This window comes from Toxorhynchites rutilus, chromosome 2, assembly GCF_029784135.1.
Source record: "Toxorhynchites rutilus septentrionalis strain SRP chromosome 2, ASM2978413v1, whole genome shotgun sequence".
Lineage (NCBI taxonomy): Eukaryota > Metazoa > Arthropoda > Insecta > Diptera > Culicidae > Toxorhynchites > Toxorhynchites rutilus.
The window spans coordinates 198612433-198633323 of record NC_073745.1 but is presented as its reverse complement, the minus strand read 5'-3'; the positions used below and the strand labels follow the sequence as shown (position 1 = coordinate 198633323).

The 20891-nt window shown below is 37.7% G+C and overlaps 1 protein-coding gene across 1 annotated transcript; it reads right to left on the bottom strand.

Moving 5' to 3' along the window:
- Window positions 1-810: 810 nt before the first annotated feature.
- Window positions 811-19793, bottom strand: LOC129768153 (4-aminobutyrate aminotransferase, mitochondrial). The gene is made up of 6 exons (XM_055769605.1): window positions 19537-19793; window positions 19365-19474; window positions 18738-18909; window positions 3202-3364; window positions 2259-3109; window positions 811-2203 (listed from the first exon to the last, which is right to left on the bottom strand). Exons 1-6 carry the CDS (start codon window positions 19604-19606, stop codon window positions 2082-2084), a joined length of 1488 nt encoding a protein of 495 aa, XP_055625580.1. The 5' UTR covers window positions 19607-19793; the 3' UTR covers window positions 811-2081.
- Window positions 19794-20891: the final 1098 nt, after the last annotated feature.

Here is a 20891-nt window from a genome sequence, read left to right as displayed (position 1 = left end):
AATAGCTGATTCCATATGATCTCAACAAAAAGGTTGATTGAGATATGTGTATCAAACGAACGAACTTGACTTGGAGAACACACTATGTATTTTCTGTAATCCACTCAATATCGGTATCAAATGAAATGTTTTGAATGATAGAATACAGTACAATGGTTTTATTGTAGACAAATATTCTAATGTAACAGATAATGTACTAAAAACTAGAAAATAAAATAAGTAAAAAAAAACTTTTTAAGTTAAACGGTTTAATTGTGATTAAACATAATAATGTACTAAAAGCTAGAAAATAATTAGGCAAGTAGCAGTTAGCAGTTATCACATCTCTTCTTCATTATTCGAGGGCATTGATAAGACTAAAATAAAATCGTGGGGCACGTTGGATTTCCATTATCCACAATTAGCGACTTCATCATATGTCCCACGATTTTATTTTAATGAAGGAGAGTTGTGATAACTGCTAGCTGCTACTTGCCTAATTATTTTCTAGCTTTTAGTACATTATTATGTTTAATCACAATTAAACCGTTTAACTTAAAAAGTTTTTGTTTACTTATTTCATTTCCTAGATTGCATTAGGGTGACCATGAAAAAGCGTTTACGCGAGATATTGATCACTAAAGCCAGCTACCGAGAAAATAATGGATTACTTTTTCCCCAACCTAATATTGACACGAGGCAGTGTTACGTCAATAAACTGTATAAAATCTTGCAATCGGAATTAAATTCCTGTCCAACAGGAGAAATGAATGCTGTGTCGTCTATTGAGTTTCAAGAATTTCTTTCCTTCTACCGTTCAGAAAACATCCGTTCATAATGCGACAACATTTATCTAGTTCCTAAAATGACACTCATATTTGGTTTGGAATCACAATTCTGTGGAAGACAAATGTTATCTCTATTTAATGGCAATGTATCATTATTATCATTGTGCAGTAAATGTTATCGTTATGATTTGTTTGTAATCTCTTACTATTGTGCATAGCTGTACGCAGCCTTCCGAAAATTTGTGCAATTACTCTATTCATGACGTAAATGCAATTCTCTGTAGGAAGCACAAACAAATTTGCAGGAAAACGCTACTAATAGGTCGTATGAATAAAAAAAAGTATTTACTTATTCTGCCCGTTTCCAAGTAAAGTAAACTTTCCTAGTATTTACTTGAATCCGTATGAATAAAAGTTTACTTTACTAATTTGATTTTCGAATTCGAACATAGTTTTTACTTTGTCAAACATCTATCAACTGATTGTTTAGGTTTCGTTTCAAAACGTTTTTTTTTTGGACAAAGCGTGATTTCGCGATGAAAAAGGAATAGTGTCAACGTCTGGTGGCGACTTTCAATTAGGGACCATAGTTTGGGTCCCTATCTCGTTAGTGTAATATCTATCATATTAGAAGACACGAAGCCAGTTTTCAAATGTTAAAATGTTCAGATCATGTTTGTAATCACTTAAAACACTTTTTTCTGACTTTTATTTAACCCTTTGTCTATACATTTCCAACATCATTACTGAAACTTTTCATTATAATATAAAGTTGTCTTCAAAAACAATATTCGTACCAGATTTTTTCACCACCTGCAAACAAAAGTGTTTTTTCATTTAAACAGAATGCCAAATTGGTACGGAAAGGTTATTTTTCATTCATAATTTAAATTTGAAAAACGTGTTCATTCCGCCTGAAAATCAATCAATTTTTTTAGGCTCCCCTAAACTAGTAAACGAAGCTCAATGCCATCAATGCGGATCGTTAACTTGTTTAACTTCAAGCGCAAGATAGCAGCATTAAACATAAATCGGATATGACATCAGAACGAATGAATGTGTTTTCAGATCCAAAGTATGCTCGTGAGCCTACTTGATAATAACGAAGTAAATACTTGATGAATGCTGTTTTATTCATACGAAATCAGCTAAACATCCATTTTCGAAAAGTAAACACTTTGTTGTTTCTTTTATTCATACCAAACGTAGTAAAAACTTAATCTCACTGCTCGACTGCTTGAATGAAGTAAAGTAAAGGTGAATTTTGTTTTTATTCATACGGCCTAATACCTCGATTGCTATCAGTTGGATTTTCTATTTCAAACCTTTCAAAATATCGTTGAATTTGTTCATGAAAATATCTACGTGCTTCTCCTGGAATATTAGCGCTGGTCTGAAGCGAATACTAATGTCCCCACATCCTCCAGATACAATGCCTGCAATAAAAAATAATTAAAACTTCTATTTGTTGCGCTTTCAGTCGGAAATTACCTTTCTGTCTCAGTGATGTTATGATGTCATCTCTCAGCTTTGTACTCGCGCAATTGATAGCCAAAAACGTTCCTCGGCCCCTCGCAGAGTTCAGCAAATGAGGATAATCATTTTGTGCTTGAATTAATCCCTTCTTCAATTTCGCACCAGTCTTCTCTACATTCTTTAGCAATGACTCCTGCTTGATAACATTCAATATCGACTCCAACAGCAACAACTTTCCTGGATCACCCATCCAAGTGTTGAACACGCGAAATGGTTGAGCAGGTTTCATATGAGCTCCATGATAGTATCCTCCCAGCTGCATCTTCTTACTGAAGGTGACCACATCGGGTGGAGTTTCTAGATTGAAGTGCTCATGGCACCACAATTTACCCGTTGGGCCACCACCGGTTTGGACCTCATCCATCAGCAGTGCACTACCATGCTTTCGGCCAATTCTTTGTAGGTTTTGGAAAAATTCCGGTGACGCCTCGTTATCACCACCCTCACTCTGAATCGGTTCAATTATGATTCCTGCCACCGGGATTCCCTTTTTGGCGTACTTCTCTATCAAGCCTTCAACTTCAGCCAGACATCGGGCATCTTCCTGAGCATTCTCACGCACATTTTCCTCCAGTGGGTATTTGTATTTGGGAAAGGAAGCAATCGGCCAATCGAACGAAGGGATATCAATCTTGTGGATATATTTCGAATGAGTGGTCGATAGACTGCCCAAGGTGCGGCCGTGGAATGCACCATGGAAACTAAGGATGCTAAGTTTCGGAGATCCTGGCATCTGGTTGATCATACACGATTGCATCTCTTGCTCCGAGAACGACTTCGATGCGCCACGCTGGGTGCTTTGGTACCTTCGAATTCGGAAACACAAATACAAAGAAAATATATGTTATAATATGAAAGAATATATATGTTGCAAAATTATATGTATTTGTTAACCTACCAAATGAAAATGTTCTTAAAAGCATTCTCGTTGGAGCAGGAGCCACACATCATCGTGGTTACGTGATCCAAGCCGGTTGGTGCCACGGACATCAGGACGCTTTGTAGTTTGCTAGGCCACTCCTCACCCGGGAAGACTCCCAATGCCGGACGATTTATAAGAGCTGAAATACAAACCGTTTATCGATTGACCGTATATAATATTAGTAGGAGAAATGGTGCGTTCCAAAGTGAATAGGACTTCTCTAGGAATAGCGCATTACTGGCGCCGCTAAGTTGAAAATTAATTGTTTCACCGATCACAAATTTGTATATATCTTTGAGAAGAATTGAATGATGCTCAAGAAGTTAAGTATTCCAATCATGGTGAGTTGGGGGTCTTCATAGTCACATTGATTGCGCGTTCGCTCACTAAGTGATCGATCGTTAGTTCAAAACTCAGGGCCCTCAATTGACCGTCTTTGTGTTGTTGTAGAATAACTACGTCCACGCAACAATCACAGGCGATGAAGATCGATCAACGGTGGAACGAAGATCGATTCATCCATACAACTGCTCTGCTCTGTAAGAAACATCGAGCTGTTGTGCTATAAATAACACAACAATGATCATATCAACTGTCTCCGCTGTCCGTTGGTCTAACTGAACAAAGGAACAAAGTGAAAATCAAAGCATAAAAATTCAACGTCAACCAATTGAGAATGAAACCGGTTAATGATAAAAGAAGGCCATTCATCACATAAAATTCATGTTTTCGGCAACTTCGGCATTAAAAAGTATAGCATAACTCTTTGACTATGTTTTATTAACCTACTCCCGATGACATTTACCCCCTATTATGTGGGCAATTGGGGAAAATAACAGACGAGTGGAAAACGAACATAACAATGTTTTGATTTTTGACGTAGGACTACGTTAATAGCTCCTAAACAACTGAACGAAATGGTATGATAAACACTTCATTCGAAAGATAAAATGTCTACGCGTTATATACTTGTTACTTTTTGATCCAAAAACTTGTTTCAATAGTCTTAAAATTGCTTTCAAAACAGGCTATTGAAATCACCGATCGGTATATAAGCGAGCGCCGCTCGAAAATCCACTCAGTTATAATTGAACAGCGATTGGAGCATGTTGTCGCTGTTGTGGTGAAGCTCTTCGTTTATCATCAAAGCGTGGATGAACGGTGTCACCAAGAGCCTGTTTGTGCACCTTAGGCCAGAAGGGAATCCATCAGGAGGAGAGTGATGCCACAAACGGTTCCCCGGGAAGAGTTCAGAGCAGCCGCCACACACACACACACATACACGAGCGGAACTCTTCGTTTGGATGCCATTCAGCATCGAGAAAATTCCAGAAAGATTCAATCGTTGCTGAAAAATAATCTGCCAATTCCCCTGGGAATTGAAAAATACATTCATGGGAATGAGTTTATTTTAACACAGCGACCAAATATTTTTCAATCAAGTGCTATTAACAGGTGGTTTCACGACATCGATCACATTGTTTGGTCGTGCGAGGTGTATCTGGTCGCCAGATCGAATTTAAAAAACTCCCTTCGGGCCCGAGGAAGACAGCCCAATGTGCCGGTGAGAGATGTGTTGGCTCGGTTAGACCTTGATAACATGTCCCATATATATGTTTTCCTTAAAGCTATAGATCTTCGTGTGTGATTGCCCCTACATCCTTATACCCTCCTTTCCTTCCTTTGCGGGTAATTCGTCCCCTTGCTATAAATAGTAGAATAAGTTGAAATGTAAATACACTATAGATATACGAATAGATTTATAAATAACACTCAATTTATCAACATTGTTACAATTTCCTTATATCCCATCCTTCTCCTAAAAATATGTCACCCTCCTAAACTCGAGTACACCGCGAGTAATCGGTTTTCCACCTTACTAACCATAGATGTAAGAAAATTGTTTATATATATAGTTTAAAAATTATATTTAAGAATTCGGCTCCTTTAAACTTAAGTAACTGAGCCTGTAAAAATAAACGAATTATAAAAAAAAAACAGGTGGTTATCGAGATAGCATTAACCACTGGTAAGCTTCGAGTAACGAGGAAAATCTGGAAAGAACTAATCGTTGCTGAAAAATACATTTCTATCCACATAACACTGCAACCTAATATATTTGGTTTTGTGATTTTTCAATCAAGTGCAATTAGCAGGAAAGCTTCTGGAGATTATTCTTCCCCATCAGTTGGATATTTTCGTATCCAATATTGGATGCGCGCGCAACGGAAAATGTTTCGCATCGCGAAAATTATATAATTTTTAATCGATTATTGCTCAGTCGCCGAAAGTTTCAAACTCAGAGAGAACATTCGCCTCTAGTTTGCCTTCCAAATTGCCATCGTAAACCACACCTTCTTTCGATTCAATCACGGACAAAAAGCATACTTAAGCGATATTCTGGTGGTGAAACGCATTCATTTTTCGTGAGGACATCGACAAGGCAACATCGTAATTGAACGATCTGGACAGCGAGGGATCGAGGGATCGAGGGATTCATTACCTAGCCTGACCTGACCTGAAAGACATGCAGTTTGTTTGGAACTGTGAGGGAGGGCAGAAAAGTCGAGCCATCAAAAGGAGAGGAGAAGGTAACCAAGAGAGTATCAGCACCGAAAAACAGTTCCGTTTGAGCCATCGAAGCAGCCGCCACACATATACGAGCGGAACTTCTTTCGTTTAAATGCCATCCAGCATCGAGAAAATTCCAGAAAGATATCGTTGCTGGAAAATAACCGCCAGTTCCCCTGGGAATTGAAAAATACATTCATGCGAAACAGTTTGTTTTTAATGTTTTCTAACATATAACGCTGCGACCAAATACATTTGGTTCTGTGAATTTTCAATCAAGTGCAATTAACAGGTACTTATTGAATTAGCGTGGTTAATGGTTAATGGTGGGCTTCGAGTATCGAGGAAATTCTGGAAAGAAATAATCGTTGCTGAAAAATACTCTGCCAGTTCCCCTGGGAATTGAAAAATACATTGATGCGAAAGAGTTTATTCTAATGTTTTCTATCCACATAACACTGCAACTAAAAACATTTGGTTTTGTGATTTTTCAATCAAGTGCAATTAGCAGGAAAGCATCTGAAGATTATTCTTCCCCATCAATAGGATATGTTCGTTTCCAATATTGGATGCGCGCGCAACGGAAAATGTTTCGCATCGCGAAAAACATAATTCTCGATCGATTATTGCTCAGTCGCTGAAAGTTTCAAACTCAGAGAGTTCATTCGCCTCTAGTTTGCCTTCCAAATTGCCATACCACACCTTCTTTCTATTCAATCACGGACGGTAGGATATTTTCGTATCCAATATTAGATGCATAAAACCTTGTACCTCCAACGTAACGCTCTCATTTTCGAAGTCCCCCAAATATTCATTTATTCATTCATTCAGAATGGATTTAGATTCAACTTCAAACAAATGATCACTAAATCAACGGTAGTCCTACGTCACCATTGCGGTTATACCATCGATATAACCCACTTCCTGTTTTTGACGTAGAACTACGTCTTTCATTAAGGGTGCCAAATCAGAAAACAGGTCACGTTTTTATGAAATAAAGTAAATGTTAATAACTATTTTGCCGCGAACGGATTTTGGCGATTTACATACTAAACGAATCGGAAATTCCGTAAGATTTGTTTAATATGCTATACATTAGAATCCCCTGGTTTTTAAATGGTTAAAATTCATGAAAACTTTAAGCGTTTCCATTTTCCCATACATTTGTTCTGTCCATTTGTGTGCTTTCCCGAACAGAGCTGTCAATAACGAGCAACTTATCGCCAACCAATGGAGGGGAAATCGTAGGATTTAAAGTATCCGTGAACAAAGGAAAAGTAGAAGAATGAAGGGGAATACTTGCTTAGAGTATAAACAGTGGATCTCGCTGAGGCAAACTTTCATTCGGCATAGGACTGTTGAGCAATCCAGTTTACTTTGCTTTCGCTGCGCCTCGATCTAAGATTGGACCCCACCATTGGTAATCCAACTTGGATATCGTCGTTTGGTTTTTCTGTTCGTTTTTCGCGTTATTCGTATCGTGTGTTATTCTTTCCGCGTCATGAATTGGACGCTTCGCGTAGTTTGTGATGAGCAAGAAGAAGAGAAAGGCAGGCTGGAGCCCTGCAATAAAACGAACGCATTGCCAGGGGCAATCAAATTTCGAGGCAAGCCTCATCTAATGATGCACGCGATGTTGGTGCAGTGAAAAGCGCTCGCACTGAACCGAGCCTTCGCGAGTGTGACACCGCATCGAACAACAGCGAAGTAGGCGATTTCAGCGCGTCGGTTGATAATGTAAACGCCGTTACCCAGGCAGCAACCAAAATCAAGCTCCCCCCGCTGGTGGTGAAGGCGGTCGCTCTTGACAAACTCATCAGCGAATTCGCATCGATGGGATTACAGCAGAGTACAAGCTGTGTGGCATAATTCAGTCTTTTTCCAAGTGATTAACATTGTTTGTATTCCGTCATTATAAGGGCTTTGTTGGTGCCTTTGAGAATGCATCAATGCATTAAACTGACGTTATGGCGAAGCGGGCGTTAAGATTGTGCGCCAAAAAATTATTTGGGGCATACCAAGCATCGTGAATGTCTTACTGGAATGTTATAAGTTATTTGGGTTCGCGTGCCAGTCGCAAAACTGCCTCCAACTGGGATTGCATTTGCACTAATATTCATCATAATGAAGCATTGCTACTGTTTTCGAGGTTGTTATTAACAAAAAGAGTTTATTTAGCTTGTTTAGTCACCAAGAAAGTAAATGTCGTTTGGTATTTTGTATGTGATTAGGTTTCGCTTGCCAGTAGCAAAACTTCCTCCACTAAGAGTGACAGCTGCGCTTCTCTCGAGCATGAGAAAGTAATACAACTTTTTTCGAGGCCAGTAATATTAACAGAAGCGTTTCTTTTGAGAATAGCGCAACATGATGAGAAGTGTTTATATTCCTAGTTGTTTCAAGACACCAATGTATGACTCTGTATGCATGCTAGGGCGAACGCTTGTTTGGCGCTTGGTTTACGTTATACGAACGATGCCTAGAGGTGCGATTCCTTTGAGGCAATACTAGATAACATGTAGCATTATATTTGATACTTGCAAATGTTGTCATTGTTGTTGTTTCCAGGCGGTGCCAAAGATATATTGATGTAGTTATGAGATGTGGAATAATGGTGCTGATGCAACATATATACAATCGACTGTAGCCGAGTCTATGTCAATTGTGATAAAGGCCACCGGAATAACGTTCGAGTTTTCAATGCATTGACATGAAATAAATTGCGACATAGGATCAGGTAGTGTATTGTCTTGCGAGGGCAAGAATGAATCATCAATCAATTATCGTCAACTGATTCTACAATGAAAAAACTATTTAAGAGATTATTCTACTAAGTAGTTGTTTCTAAAATTTCACAGCATTAAAGAATAATATCCGAAGGTATAAATAAGCGACTTATATAAAATAACAGCGTAATATATACATAAATATGTTTTTAATATAAAAAAATCACTGCAAGCGATGAAGACCAAACTAACTTGCGTGATAATCACCTAGAATTATTGACAGTAAGGAAGTTGCCTGAATCAGGATTGGGCGAGCTTTAGAAAATAACCGATCTTGAAGGATCGACTTTCAGCGTAGAGTTCGATTCACTGATTAAATCGGTACCAAAGAATCGATCTTTGCTGGTTCGATCTTTGAACTTGTTCCATATAAGTGTTGTCTTTTCTTCAAACATGGAACAAACATTTCTCATTTCTATTTTGATTCTCAGAATGAAGGTCACAAAAAAAAGTTTAAAGCCCAGAAAAATTACATTTTCCAAGGCATTCATCTTGTACCATCATAGAATTATTTAATTGAATAAATTAATTGAAAATTATTATTAGAAATTCAACAACTGATATTCATCCAGAACTACGCTGACAATGAACTCATAAAATCTAATCGTGCCACACGTTTGGCATTTAGTCCAAATCTTAGTAGTAGGTTCAGTTCTAGAAAAAAAAAGTTTCGACTGGACCTGATTCCACCATCCAATTTCGTCACAACTTCCACTGTCAGACTATGGAATGTGATAGTATAAACATAATTTGTGACCACTTGTTTTGTAATGACCAAACTTAAGAAACTGCTTTTCCTAAGTTTACGACCACTGATTTGCGAACCTTGAAAAGAGTCCAATATTTATGAAATTTGTCAGCTGGTTGAGAGAGATTAAAATCGATGTTCACTGAGAAACAAATTTACAAAAAAAAATCTATAATCAAAAAGATCGGAAGGATCGAAAAGAAAAGATTGACTTTTGCTATACTTTGGAGAGCAAAGAATCGATCCAAAAAATCTGAATTCGAAGAAGAAAAGATCAATCTTCTAAATATCGATCCAAGATCGCCCAATCCTAGCCTTAATGCAGGCTTTTTGAAGCCAAATTGGGTATGTGAATATTTTAGGGGGCAAATGAAAAAAATCTACATAACTCAAGAACTTATCAAGCAAATTGAGCCAAATTTGGCATATGGAGGATTTAGGGATCTATAAATGTTTCTATGGTGGTTCGACATACCTACCCCCACTCTAAGGGGAAGGGGGATGTCATACAAATGAAACACAAACTTCTGCATAACTCGAGAACTAATCAAGTAAATGAAGCCAAATTTGAGATGACATGGTTTTTGGGTACGAGAAATGTTTGTACGATGGTATGACACCCCTCCCTCCACTAGAATAGAGAGGGGGTCCCATAAAAATATTACACATATTTGAACCAAACATGACAATTGAAAATTTTCGGAAGACTCTGTAGGAAAATGAGAAATTTTTGAAAATTTAATTCCAATATATTCTACAATTACATAGTGACAAGCGTTGTTAGTCGATTTGATGTTTGCGCTAACGAAATTGATCTTTGTTTGAAAGAGGAAATGGATCTTAAATTGATAATACTTCTTCTTCTTCTTCAATGGCACTAACGTTCCTAGAGGAACTTCACCGTCTCAACGTAGTATTACTTGCGTCATTTTTATTAGTACTTAGTTGAGATTTCTATGCCAAATAACACGCCTTGAATGCATTCTGAGTGGCAAGCTCTAGAATACGCGTGATCACAGTGCAAGTCGGAGGAAATTTCTTTGACGAAAAATTCCCCCGACCAGAACGGAAATCGAACCCGAACACCTGGCATGTTAGTTATAACGCTAACCACTCGGCCACGGGAGCACAAATTGATAATACGCAATCCTAAAAATGGAATGGATAAGAGCAAAACTCGAGGAAGGAATTGTGCGATTTAGGGCTGTCTTTATCATTTTTCCTGTATCAAACCTTTATTCCATGTAACGGAGAAACATGTTATTTGCAAGTGATTGAAAAATCATGAACGAGAATTTAGTCTGGAAATAATTTGATATTATTATGACGAGTTTTGGCAAAAGTGCTAGGTAGGCTTATAGTAAAGGTTCAATTAGAATATCAACCAATGAACAGTTCTGCGATTCGACCATCGTAAGAAAATGTGATTTTTTAAGGTACAGGTCAGACTCGTTTATCCGGAGACTCGATTATCCGGAATTTTAGACTCGATTATCCGGAGTGTTTTATTTTTGATTTTTTTTTGATTTTTGAATCAGAAATTTTGAATAATTTGTCAATATGCTTCATAAATTCGATCATTTCAACAAAATTAAACGTAGCTAGGTAGAGGAAGGGGCTGGAATAGGGGTTTTCCATACAATTAGTTTCGATTATCCGTAGATTTATATACGTAAAAATTTCTAAATTCAAATGAATACTTTGAATTAATATTTGAGCATTCCTTATATAATAATTTAATGAAACATAGGTGTAGCTAGGATGAGCAGGGTCCGTTTAATGGGTTTAAATCTGATTATCCACAGCGTACTTTTCTCTTCAAAAATCACAAATTCAAATAAAAATATTGGTTCAATAATCATAAATACAGTCAACTCGATGTTCTGTAATTCAATATTTTCTCCAACTCGATGAATTTCATGGCACCTTTGATTTTTCAAGCATTCTTCTTTCCATAACTTCGATATAACGTACATTTCGAATTGTACGTTATATCGAAGCATAATAAAGAACCTTAGCCTATAATACATTATTGTGTTGCTGTTTTAGTAAAGTTAATTGATAAATTTAATTAGAAGACGAAGCCAGCCTTTCTCACGATGTTTCCTTTCGTACTGTTGATTAAAGCTTGATTCATTGAGAATTCGGAATCACAAAACCAGCTGTATTTTGGGAATGCTTAAATGTACGAAACATGTTATAGCATCACAATACAGATAATTCATTGTCCTTTCAGAAAAAAATATTCAAAAAAATGTTCCTTTACACTTTGGAAATGTGTACGTTATATCGAGGGTACGTTATAACGAGGGTACGTTATATCGAAATTTCCCTGTACCTCCCTAACTCGATTCATCCCTTACTCGATGGGTTTGATTCATTTTGCCATGGATTTTCACCTTCCTAAGGGTGCTCATACACTGTTTGACCGAAGCCAAATATTTGACTTCTTTTGACAGATAAAATTTGGTCAACGTGTACTGATCAAATATATTCTACACAAAACACGACAAGCAAATATTCAATTATTGGATGCCTAAAATATTTTTTCAGTCTTTTCTTCGAACCTGTCGGTACATGGTTAGGTTACCTTGGATATTTCAGTTGATTTTTTTTCCATGTTCGGTGTTTGATATTGTTTACTACTGTTTAAAATTGAAGAGTGGCAAACAAAATAGTGTTCGTACGAATATCAAATCAAACCTTATCTGTCAAAAAATATCAAATATTTGACCTCCGGGCAAACAGTGTACGGCCACCTTAACTCGATTGATTTTCGCGTACATGTTGTACGTTATTAACTGTCATTTCAATTGCTCTTGAACGTGCAGACGAAGTGTTCGTGTCATCAAGGAATGTTTTTTCAAGTATGGAAAACCACGAAAAATCTTTCAAGCGAAATATTAAAACGCTGACCATTGCGCAACGTTTGAGCATCATCGAGCAGTTCGAATAGTATGGACGGAAGGGGTGTGAAGCTGCAAAAGATTTCAGTATTGCACAAAGTACGGTATCAACACCAGGGCTCGAAATCTTCGAAGGTGAAAAATGAAAACCGACTCTACTCTCAGTAGCTTCGTTTCGACTAGAACTGCTTCAACAAAAATTGAATTGACTAGCGTTGAGAGTGAGGATCAAGGATGGAAAACAAGGGAGCATGATGCGATTTACGATTAATCTCAAACTGCACAGATCGCGATCTGTACAAACTGCGACTAACGATTAATCCTCTCCCATCATAACAAAATGGTTTTCTCTTGGTAACTCTAAGGGTGAGGCCAGAGTGAACGCGACACGCGATGCAATGCGATGCGACGCGAAAAGAATGCGATTTTTAAAGCGACATAGTGGCCAGAGTGGACGCGATTGAATGCGACAGATGTAAACAAGAGTTGTTATTTTCATTTTGTGTTCAAGTTTCGAAATGGATTCTGACGAAGAATATTTTATGTCCGAAAGCGTACGTAATTTTTTTTCGGAAACAAAAAAGACTTCGGAATCCATTCAATCAATAGGAAAAAAGGAGAATGCGGAGAATACCACCATCTATATCAAGACCTGGTTAAAGATCCGAACAAATTTCGCAACTATATAACCGTATGAACATCGAAACTTTCGAATATATTTTAGGACATATTGAAGTTGTTCTCAAGAAAAAGTGGACCAACTTTATTCCAATTGAGCCTGGCGAAAAACTTTTGATCACACTGAGACAAGAAAATATTCATAAATAATCTTTATGTTCGATTTTGAATCTCTTTCCCCTTCACGTAGTTTTCCGGCATTATTTCACAATCCCTTTTTCTGTGCTTTCTAGGTTGCAACGGGATTATGGGCTTCTTTTGTTGCTTCAGAAATAGCAGACTACTGAAATATGGCCAGTTAGTGGAAATACTGTCATCACCGGGATCCGTAGATCTCGTCTGCAGCAGCTTTCGCAGTTCACGGCCAAAAGTATCCCGTAAATTTTTCCATTTTTGACGTAGGATAACGTTTTTCGGGAACATATTGGGGTACAAATTGAGAATCGAAAATCGAGCACATCGTAAAAATTGTCCAATTTCAAACGCATATTGCTCAGTCATTTCATGATGGATTGATGAAATTTTTGCGTCAATCGATTTCTGCACTCCATAACAATTGTTTATATTGAATAAAATAATATATGTCATGAAACTAACTATCGAACAATTAAAAAATCTCAACCCCTATCCTAACGGAAATATCAACTTCTAATTGGTCGAAATTGACGACACATGCGGCGGTTCCCTAACAGAGACATCAAAACCAAGCTGCCTGGGGGAAATCGACATTGCAAATAAATGAAAGTAGGGGGAGCTTTTGTTCCCACCGAAATGTGTTCCCTAACAGAGATATCAAAATCAAGGTGCCCGAGGGAAATCGGCCTTGCAAATATATGCAAGTTAAGGGCATTTTTATATTGCAAGTAGGGTGAGTGATATGATTAATTCTAGCATATAAAATTTAAATTTAGAACTTTAATGTTGGTTGCTTCGTGAAATTCAATGACCGATCGTGTCTTGTGAAAAAATTAGCACAAGTGTAATTGTAATATTATATATGGTAGCAGTTGTGTTAAAAATGATTTGATAAATGAAACGATTCATTCCAATTTTCATAAATAAAAACCAAGGTGTGTTCCGCTCGAGAACGGGTCGTTCGGTTTATGCTGTCTGTTTTGATGTGTTCATTTTCATCCAAGGAACGTTCATGTGGCCAGAAAAAATTGAAAAAGTGAAGAAATATTCGAAAAAGTTATTTCCCATATGCTCTACATATAGTATTAGGTGTTGTAAGTCCAATTAAAATTCGCATTGGGTTGAATGAACACTCAGAAAGTAAAGATAATAAAACAAGTAACAAGTTGTAAGTCCAATTAAAATTCGCATTGGGTTGAATGAACACTCAGAAAGTAAAAATTATAAAACAAAAATACCCTTTCCTTTTCAAATATGTTTTCTCTATATTAAAGTAACATGTAATTCTTCAAACATATCCAAAATCAACAGATACCCTAACGGAATCCTAGGTCAACTATGCGGTCGTGTCTCGGACACAGCCCTCCTGTGACTTTTTTTAGCAGCATACTCTGAAATTCGAAAAATCCTTTCAATATACACTCGACAAAAAATTTAGAGGAACAGAGTGCGAAGTCGGAAATTTTAAGTGATTTTTGACATGCTGTATCTTCGTGAAAAATCAACGTATATCGATGGGAGGCACATCAATTTGAAGCTACAACTTTCAGGTATTAGCATATTTTACGTACATATTTTTATCTTGGTGCGTGTAGGTGTAGTGGGCAACAATATCGGGAAGAAATGAAAAATCAATTTTTCTTTGTTTTTTCAAGAATATTTTGGACTAACACAATTTTTTGCCAACCAACAACTCAACAGCAAATCCATATAACCTAATCAATCCGCTTTTTTTTTGGTTCCAAGAACGTTCCTGTACGACCTTCCCACACCGAGATATTTCAGTTTGAATGAAAAATTATCGCTTTGTTTTTGATGATGAATAATTCAATAAACAACCATCGCACCGCAAATCGAAAGGCAGTTTTGAAAACTCCAATAAATTCTGCACAAGTGTAGAACTCTACATAATTTGTACGCAGATAGACTATTCACCGTTCGTGGGGGGAATACTCATACGCCTCCAATGGGTAATGATTATCTGCTATCACAAAGCTTTGAAAGCTTAAGATGCTTTGTTTTTACTACTGATGCATTCAAAAAAAAAAAAAGCTTTATTTTAAAATGTTTTCTTATCCTGAGACTGGCCCACCCATATTGCACTGCTACTAAAACCGTACGCTAAATTCAAGGATATTTTTTTATTATTTTTTCGGCGAATAAACAATAGGGTGTCGTGTAATGAAACATCAGAACAATAGTAAGTTGCAAAAACAACATCACGACCATAAGGTGTTGGTTTGGTTATTCCAGACGACATTGGAATACAGTAGAACCTCGATTATCCGCGAAAGCAAGTTCCCTAGTAATTCCATTGACCTTTCCGAAATTTATCATTGAGTGGTAGAGTCTTGCGCTTTTGTTTTGGTCATGACTTTCACATTATTTGAACATTGGTCTAAATGACCTCACAGATGGATAGTTTAATGCTTTCTGTATTGATGAAACATGCTAAAACATATTTTTCGTGTTTATACCTTTATACCCTTTTTGAGCCGAGACTCTTTCAAAAAGCGGCTCTTTTTGAGCCGAGACACTTCCAAAAAGGGTTTCTGTTTTAAACCGCGGCTGTTTTTTGAGCCGATACTCTTTTGAAAAGCGGCTTTTTTTGAGCCGCGGTTCATTTGTGAAGAACCGTGGATCGTACGCTTGTTCTGACGGACCGGCTCAAATGAGCGGTTCTGACTCGACTAATGAATACAAATCTGCCTCTTCATTCAACTGACGAACGAAATTGTTACCCGCGTACGCAATCTTATTTTTACGTCCATATAAAGAGGAATGGAAACTTTATTTCTGAGTTAACCCATTAGTGCCCAGCGTATGCAATTTATTACGCAAAAATGCCCTTTTTGAAAAACTGTTTTTGATGAAACTAAAGTGTTAAGCGCATTTCAAGTGATACCACATGACAATTTAAGAGTGTTTTTTGTGTCAGTGTCATTTTATCTGTCATTTTTGTTGTTTTGTTGTGTATTGTAGCTTGCGAAGTTCGAGTTTTCCGCAAAAATCACAAGTAAACGTAACCTACACCTGGGCAGTAATGGGTTCATGGAGTCGCAACATTGAAAATAAATTTATCAAAGTTTTACCTCTTAAAGGATTCTAAATTGCTCAAATCTGTGACACAATACTACTAGACGAGTGTAAAAAATGATGTCTAGCAAAAAATCCGAAGAATATCATGAAACCGCAAAAAAATCTATGTTTACTTTTGAGCGTATGAAATTTCACACGCTGTGCAACTACGGTATATTTTTTTCTCAATAGGATATATCAGCCTCCCGATAATCCGGAGGAGCTGTACAATTATCTGGTTGATTTGGACAAAGACGCTTTCGAAAATCTAGTGTCAACAAATGATATTGACTTTGTCATCGTGCCCCCAAGCGGTGGAGACAGCGATGTGGATGCTGGAGATACTGACTCGGAAGACGGCCCTTCCGGTTTTGGCAAACGAGTGAATGTCGAGAGCAACATTGAACGAGGCCAATCACAAGAATGCTCCTCGGCCAGCAGCGAGCAGCGTAGACCCAGACACTGGAAAAAAATGACCTTAAATACGGATGCAGATGCAGCCGTTGTTCTTGAAGGACATTCACCTGATCATAGTGATCTCTGCTCGAAACATAAATGGTCTGCCGTTCGAATGTTCCATTACCTATTTGACACAGATTTCGTCGGACTAATCACCACAGAGACAAATAAGTACGCACTGCTAAAAGGAGATACAAGATTCTGTGTGACCATACCGGAATATACGAAATTCTAGGAATTGTGCTCTTTCCGGATACGTAAAAGTACCAAGAAGTGGTATTGACCCTTTTTCCGATTTGTGCTGAACGGTGGGGTTATCAATCTTTGGCATATCTACAGAAAGAATCATGGAAATGGACCTTTGATTAATTTCGTCAGAGCTATCTGTGAAGGACTTCTAAGTGACATAAATCCAGCAAGGATCGAGTTCATGCAGATCAAGCCTAAACACTCGAAGTCATCGGAAGTTAAGTTTGACAGAATAAATCATTTCATTAATACGAATCCAACTGGTACCCAACGAAGGTGTGCGTATTGCAACCGATGTACGATGTACGTCAGATATCTCAACTTCCAAAGAACTCCAAACCAAAATATTGCGTTTCCCCCCCCCCGTTTCGGGACAAACCTAGATGGACTAGAAAGTTTCATGCCATTTGGATCAAGTTCTTGTACACCTGGGCAGTAATTGGTTAATGGACGGTTGATTTTCTACCCATCGTGAACTCAAACCAACGAACGGAAGAGAAGGGAAAATTGAATCTAAACAAAAAGCATATAAGGTTGGTCGAAATCAAAAAGTTGGGGCGGTCAATGGTTTTTTTGTCTTATCAAGCCAGAGAGAATAATTTACTTCTCTCAGGTTCTATTCTTCAGGAGAAGGCTTGCGATTTTGTCTAGAAACTGGGAATTATCAACTTTAAAGCACAACCAACATGGACGGAAGCCATAAACTATCGTTACTGGTCAATGGAAAGAGTAAAAACCTACGATGTTTCAAAAAGAAGAAGTCATTACCAGTGATATACGAGAGCAACACCAAAGCCTGGATGGTCTTAATGCTTTTTGAGAAATGGATCATGCAACTTGACTAAAAATTTTCCAAAGAAAATAAAAAGGTATTATTTCTGGAATTATGTGTAATGGTTATGTCTATTTCTTCTCAAAGGTGTCATGTTCGTTGATAACTGTACAGCCTGCCCAAAATCTCTCCGACCAAAGCTCATATCGTTAAGTTTACATTTTTTCTACAAATCTTTACTTCCGTAGCTCATCAGCTGGACTTCGACATAATCAAGAACCTGAATCAGTACTATCGCCATTTTCGATTAATTAGCTCGGTCAGTTTAACCAAGACTGAAATAAATCGAGGATTTGACGGTATTTTTGTTCTTTTTAACCTTCATGTTATTCAGCATTCTTACTGTATTTAAATACACTCTAGTACTCCTCAGATATACCGGTATTGGATGCAATTGAAATACTTTCATTTAGAAGCTCAAGCGAATAAAATTGATATACTGTGTGTAAAATACTTTTCTCGATCTGAATCCATCCAACAGGGAACAGATAAACAACCTACGGAGACGAATGAATCGAATAATTTAAAGTCTCCGTCGACAAAGAAAAAAATAACGAGTATTGTCCAGATTCAGCAAATAAAGCGACCCAAGTGAAATGCCAAATTATTCGAATGTGTCTCGCCTGGCTCCAACGATGAGATGAAATTATTCCATTTCTATGGTCCACCAATGAAACGACCATCAATCAAGAACCGTGAGGTGGTTTCCTCACGATTTATCAATACCCATTCCTATTACATATGTCTGTTTGGTTATACTTCATAAATTTTCGTGCAGATTACACTTGCACTTTTTGTGCAGCAAAAATCTTATCTAACGATCGTTCGAAGCTGCTGATCGGGACTACGTTTGTGGCTGTATGCACCTGCGTCATATTCGAAGGTGCATTAATTTATCTTATCATAATGCCCAAATTTACTATTGGATGACGAATATGATTAGAATACACCGAAATTACTTCAAAGTAGGAAGCAATCGTTGATTGTCAGAGTGTGGAATTATTCACAGTTTTAATCAACCTAACTATCTAAATACAAAAATAAATATACCGCTTCGATTCGAACTAACTTACCTTTTAAATTATGATCGTTCTTGAACACATTCAGTAAATCCTTGTGGTTATATCCGAGTGGAACAGACGAAATTTGGGTATAGACGTCGAGCAGTACATTCCCATCCACATCGTGCAGATAATTCCCGTAAGATTTGTCATAGTCGGCGAACAATTGAACGGAACCAGCATTCTGTAAAAAAAAAAGTTAGACCACAACAAAACACAAAAGCAATAAATTTTATGACACAAAATAGAGGAGGCAGGTTCAAGTTCATGGGCATCATTTTAGCGAATACCGCGTGTTCCGCGTGTCGGTGTCGGAGGCGAGCGTTGACACCAAGAACCAAGCCCTCCGCAAAACCGACACGCTGATTGGCGATTCGAATTTTTATGAAAGCTATTTTTAATATTTTCGCGTATCTCGTTTGGGTGCTGCTTCAAAGACGTAAAATCACGCACCCGTACAAATTCGCTTCAGTTAATATTCGTCATGTAAAGTGAGAGCGTTCTCAATTCCATATCATTGCAAACAATTTGAATCAATTGAGGCAGATAGATTTATATGCACATGAGACTGGAGCATACCACTAGTGGTTTCATTGGAAAATTGACTATCAATGACAATGACTGCATAACATGGCTCACCTGCAGAGCGTTAAGCTGCTGGAGTAGTGCTTTGGATTTAGGTCCTGGTATTTCAGTCTTCACGGATGGTCCCTGAGGCTCGACCAATTGAGTAGCGAGTCCTCGACACACTGGATAAAATCAATATCGATCCTTATTATGACTATATACGAATATACGATAGAAAACTTACATTTCCGAAGAGAACTCTGCCTATGAGTTTCACAATGCAACAGCGAAACATTTAACACCTTTCGCCACATTTTTTAACACCTGGAGAACTAGATGCACAATAAAAATCTGTAAAAGTTTATTTACTTTTCGGACAAATCACTGCTCAACATTTGGCACTTTTCCAAAACACCACAATAGCCATGCGCCACCAAACGACAAACGGTCTTTCTTCTGCAGCAGCGCCGGATAGAATGTAAAGTGCAGAACAGTCCCGAAGATACAACGATACCCTGAATCTCTAATCAGAACGGCACCCGCTCTCTTATTTCATATTTCATATCGCATGTCGTACCAAAATTGTGATGCGCAAATTGTGAGAGCGAATTTCGCAGAACGATGTGAGAGGAGTTTTATCACAAGCATTGTAAACAACACGCGTATTGTACGAGGGCGCTACGTTGGAACACTATTCAATATAGCAATGTTTTAATGGAAATTGTAATATTATGGTGCGGGATATAGAAAATTAGTGTTTCCAAGGCAATATCCACTTGTTAAATTCCTATAATACTCACGCAGACTGCAGATTTTTTAATCGACCGATAGTTTGGTCGGATGGGGCTACTAATAGCGAATTCGTTTTTGTTCAGTTTCAACCCCAGTGCCGCACTAACTGCTGTTAAAACGTTTTTTTATTCACTCAGTTTCGCACTCAGTGTCGCACTAGTTCGCCCCGAAAGCTGTTTCGCCCTGAGATGTTTCACGGGTTGGTACTCGGATTCACCAATACAACTATACTGAACTGTCAAGTTCCGAGTATTGTTTTGGAAAATCTAAAAATAAAGACTATGAAAATGGAAAACCTGCTGCTTTTGCTTTTATATTATTAGAACGGTTCGAAACAGTCGCGTTTGAAACGGTCGTAAAAATTGTCGCGTTTGCCGTTGACAGCTAAACATGTCGAAAATGACAAATCTAATTATCGTTATTGCTAATTACTCGTATTTCGTCAGTATTTTCGATTAATAGCAGCATGGAAAAATCAATTATTGAAAACGTTTAGCATCGTCGGGCTAATATCAACACAAAATATCATCGTTTGTATGGCTACTACTTCCTAGGATTATCACGATCACAGTTAAGTACAATCTACAAGAAGTCCAAATCAAGCATCAGTTCCTGGATTGTGGAATATGAACGAGAAGGAATAATAACTCGTAGCAAACGTCAGAGTACTTTTAGAAAGTTTGATGTTGATGTAGAAAGGAACTTGATTGATAAACCTCAACCAGAAAAATCCTATCTTGTATCTCGACGAAGCTTGCTAACAGTTCATCATGCAGATTAGAGTCTCAATCAGCGCATCGTCAATTT

What these genes read in the sequence shown, in the direction of transcription:
- LOC129768153 (XM_055769605.1), bottom strand. Translation starts at nt 19,606, where the DNA reads ATGTGGCGAAAGGTGTTAAATGTTTCGCTGTTGCATTGTGAAACTCAT. An exon ending in AGCAGCTTAACGCTCTGCAG is followed by an intron (nt 18,910 to 19,364) that starts GTGAGCCATGTT and finishes TTTTTTTTACAG; the next exon opens with AATGCTGGTTCCGTTCAATT. An exon ending in GAACGATCATAATTTAAAAG is followed by an intron (nt 3,365 to 18,737) that starts GTAAGTTAGTTC and finishes TTTGTATTTCAG; the next exon opens with CTCTTATAAATCGTCCGGCA.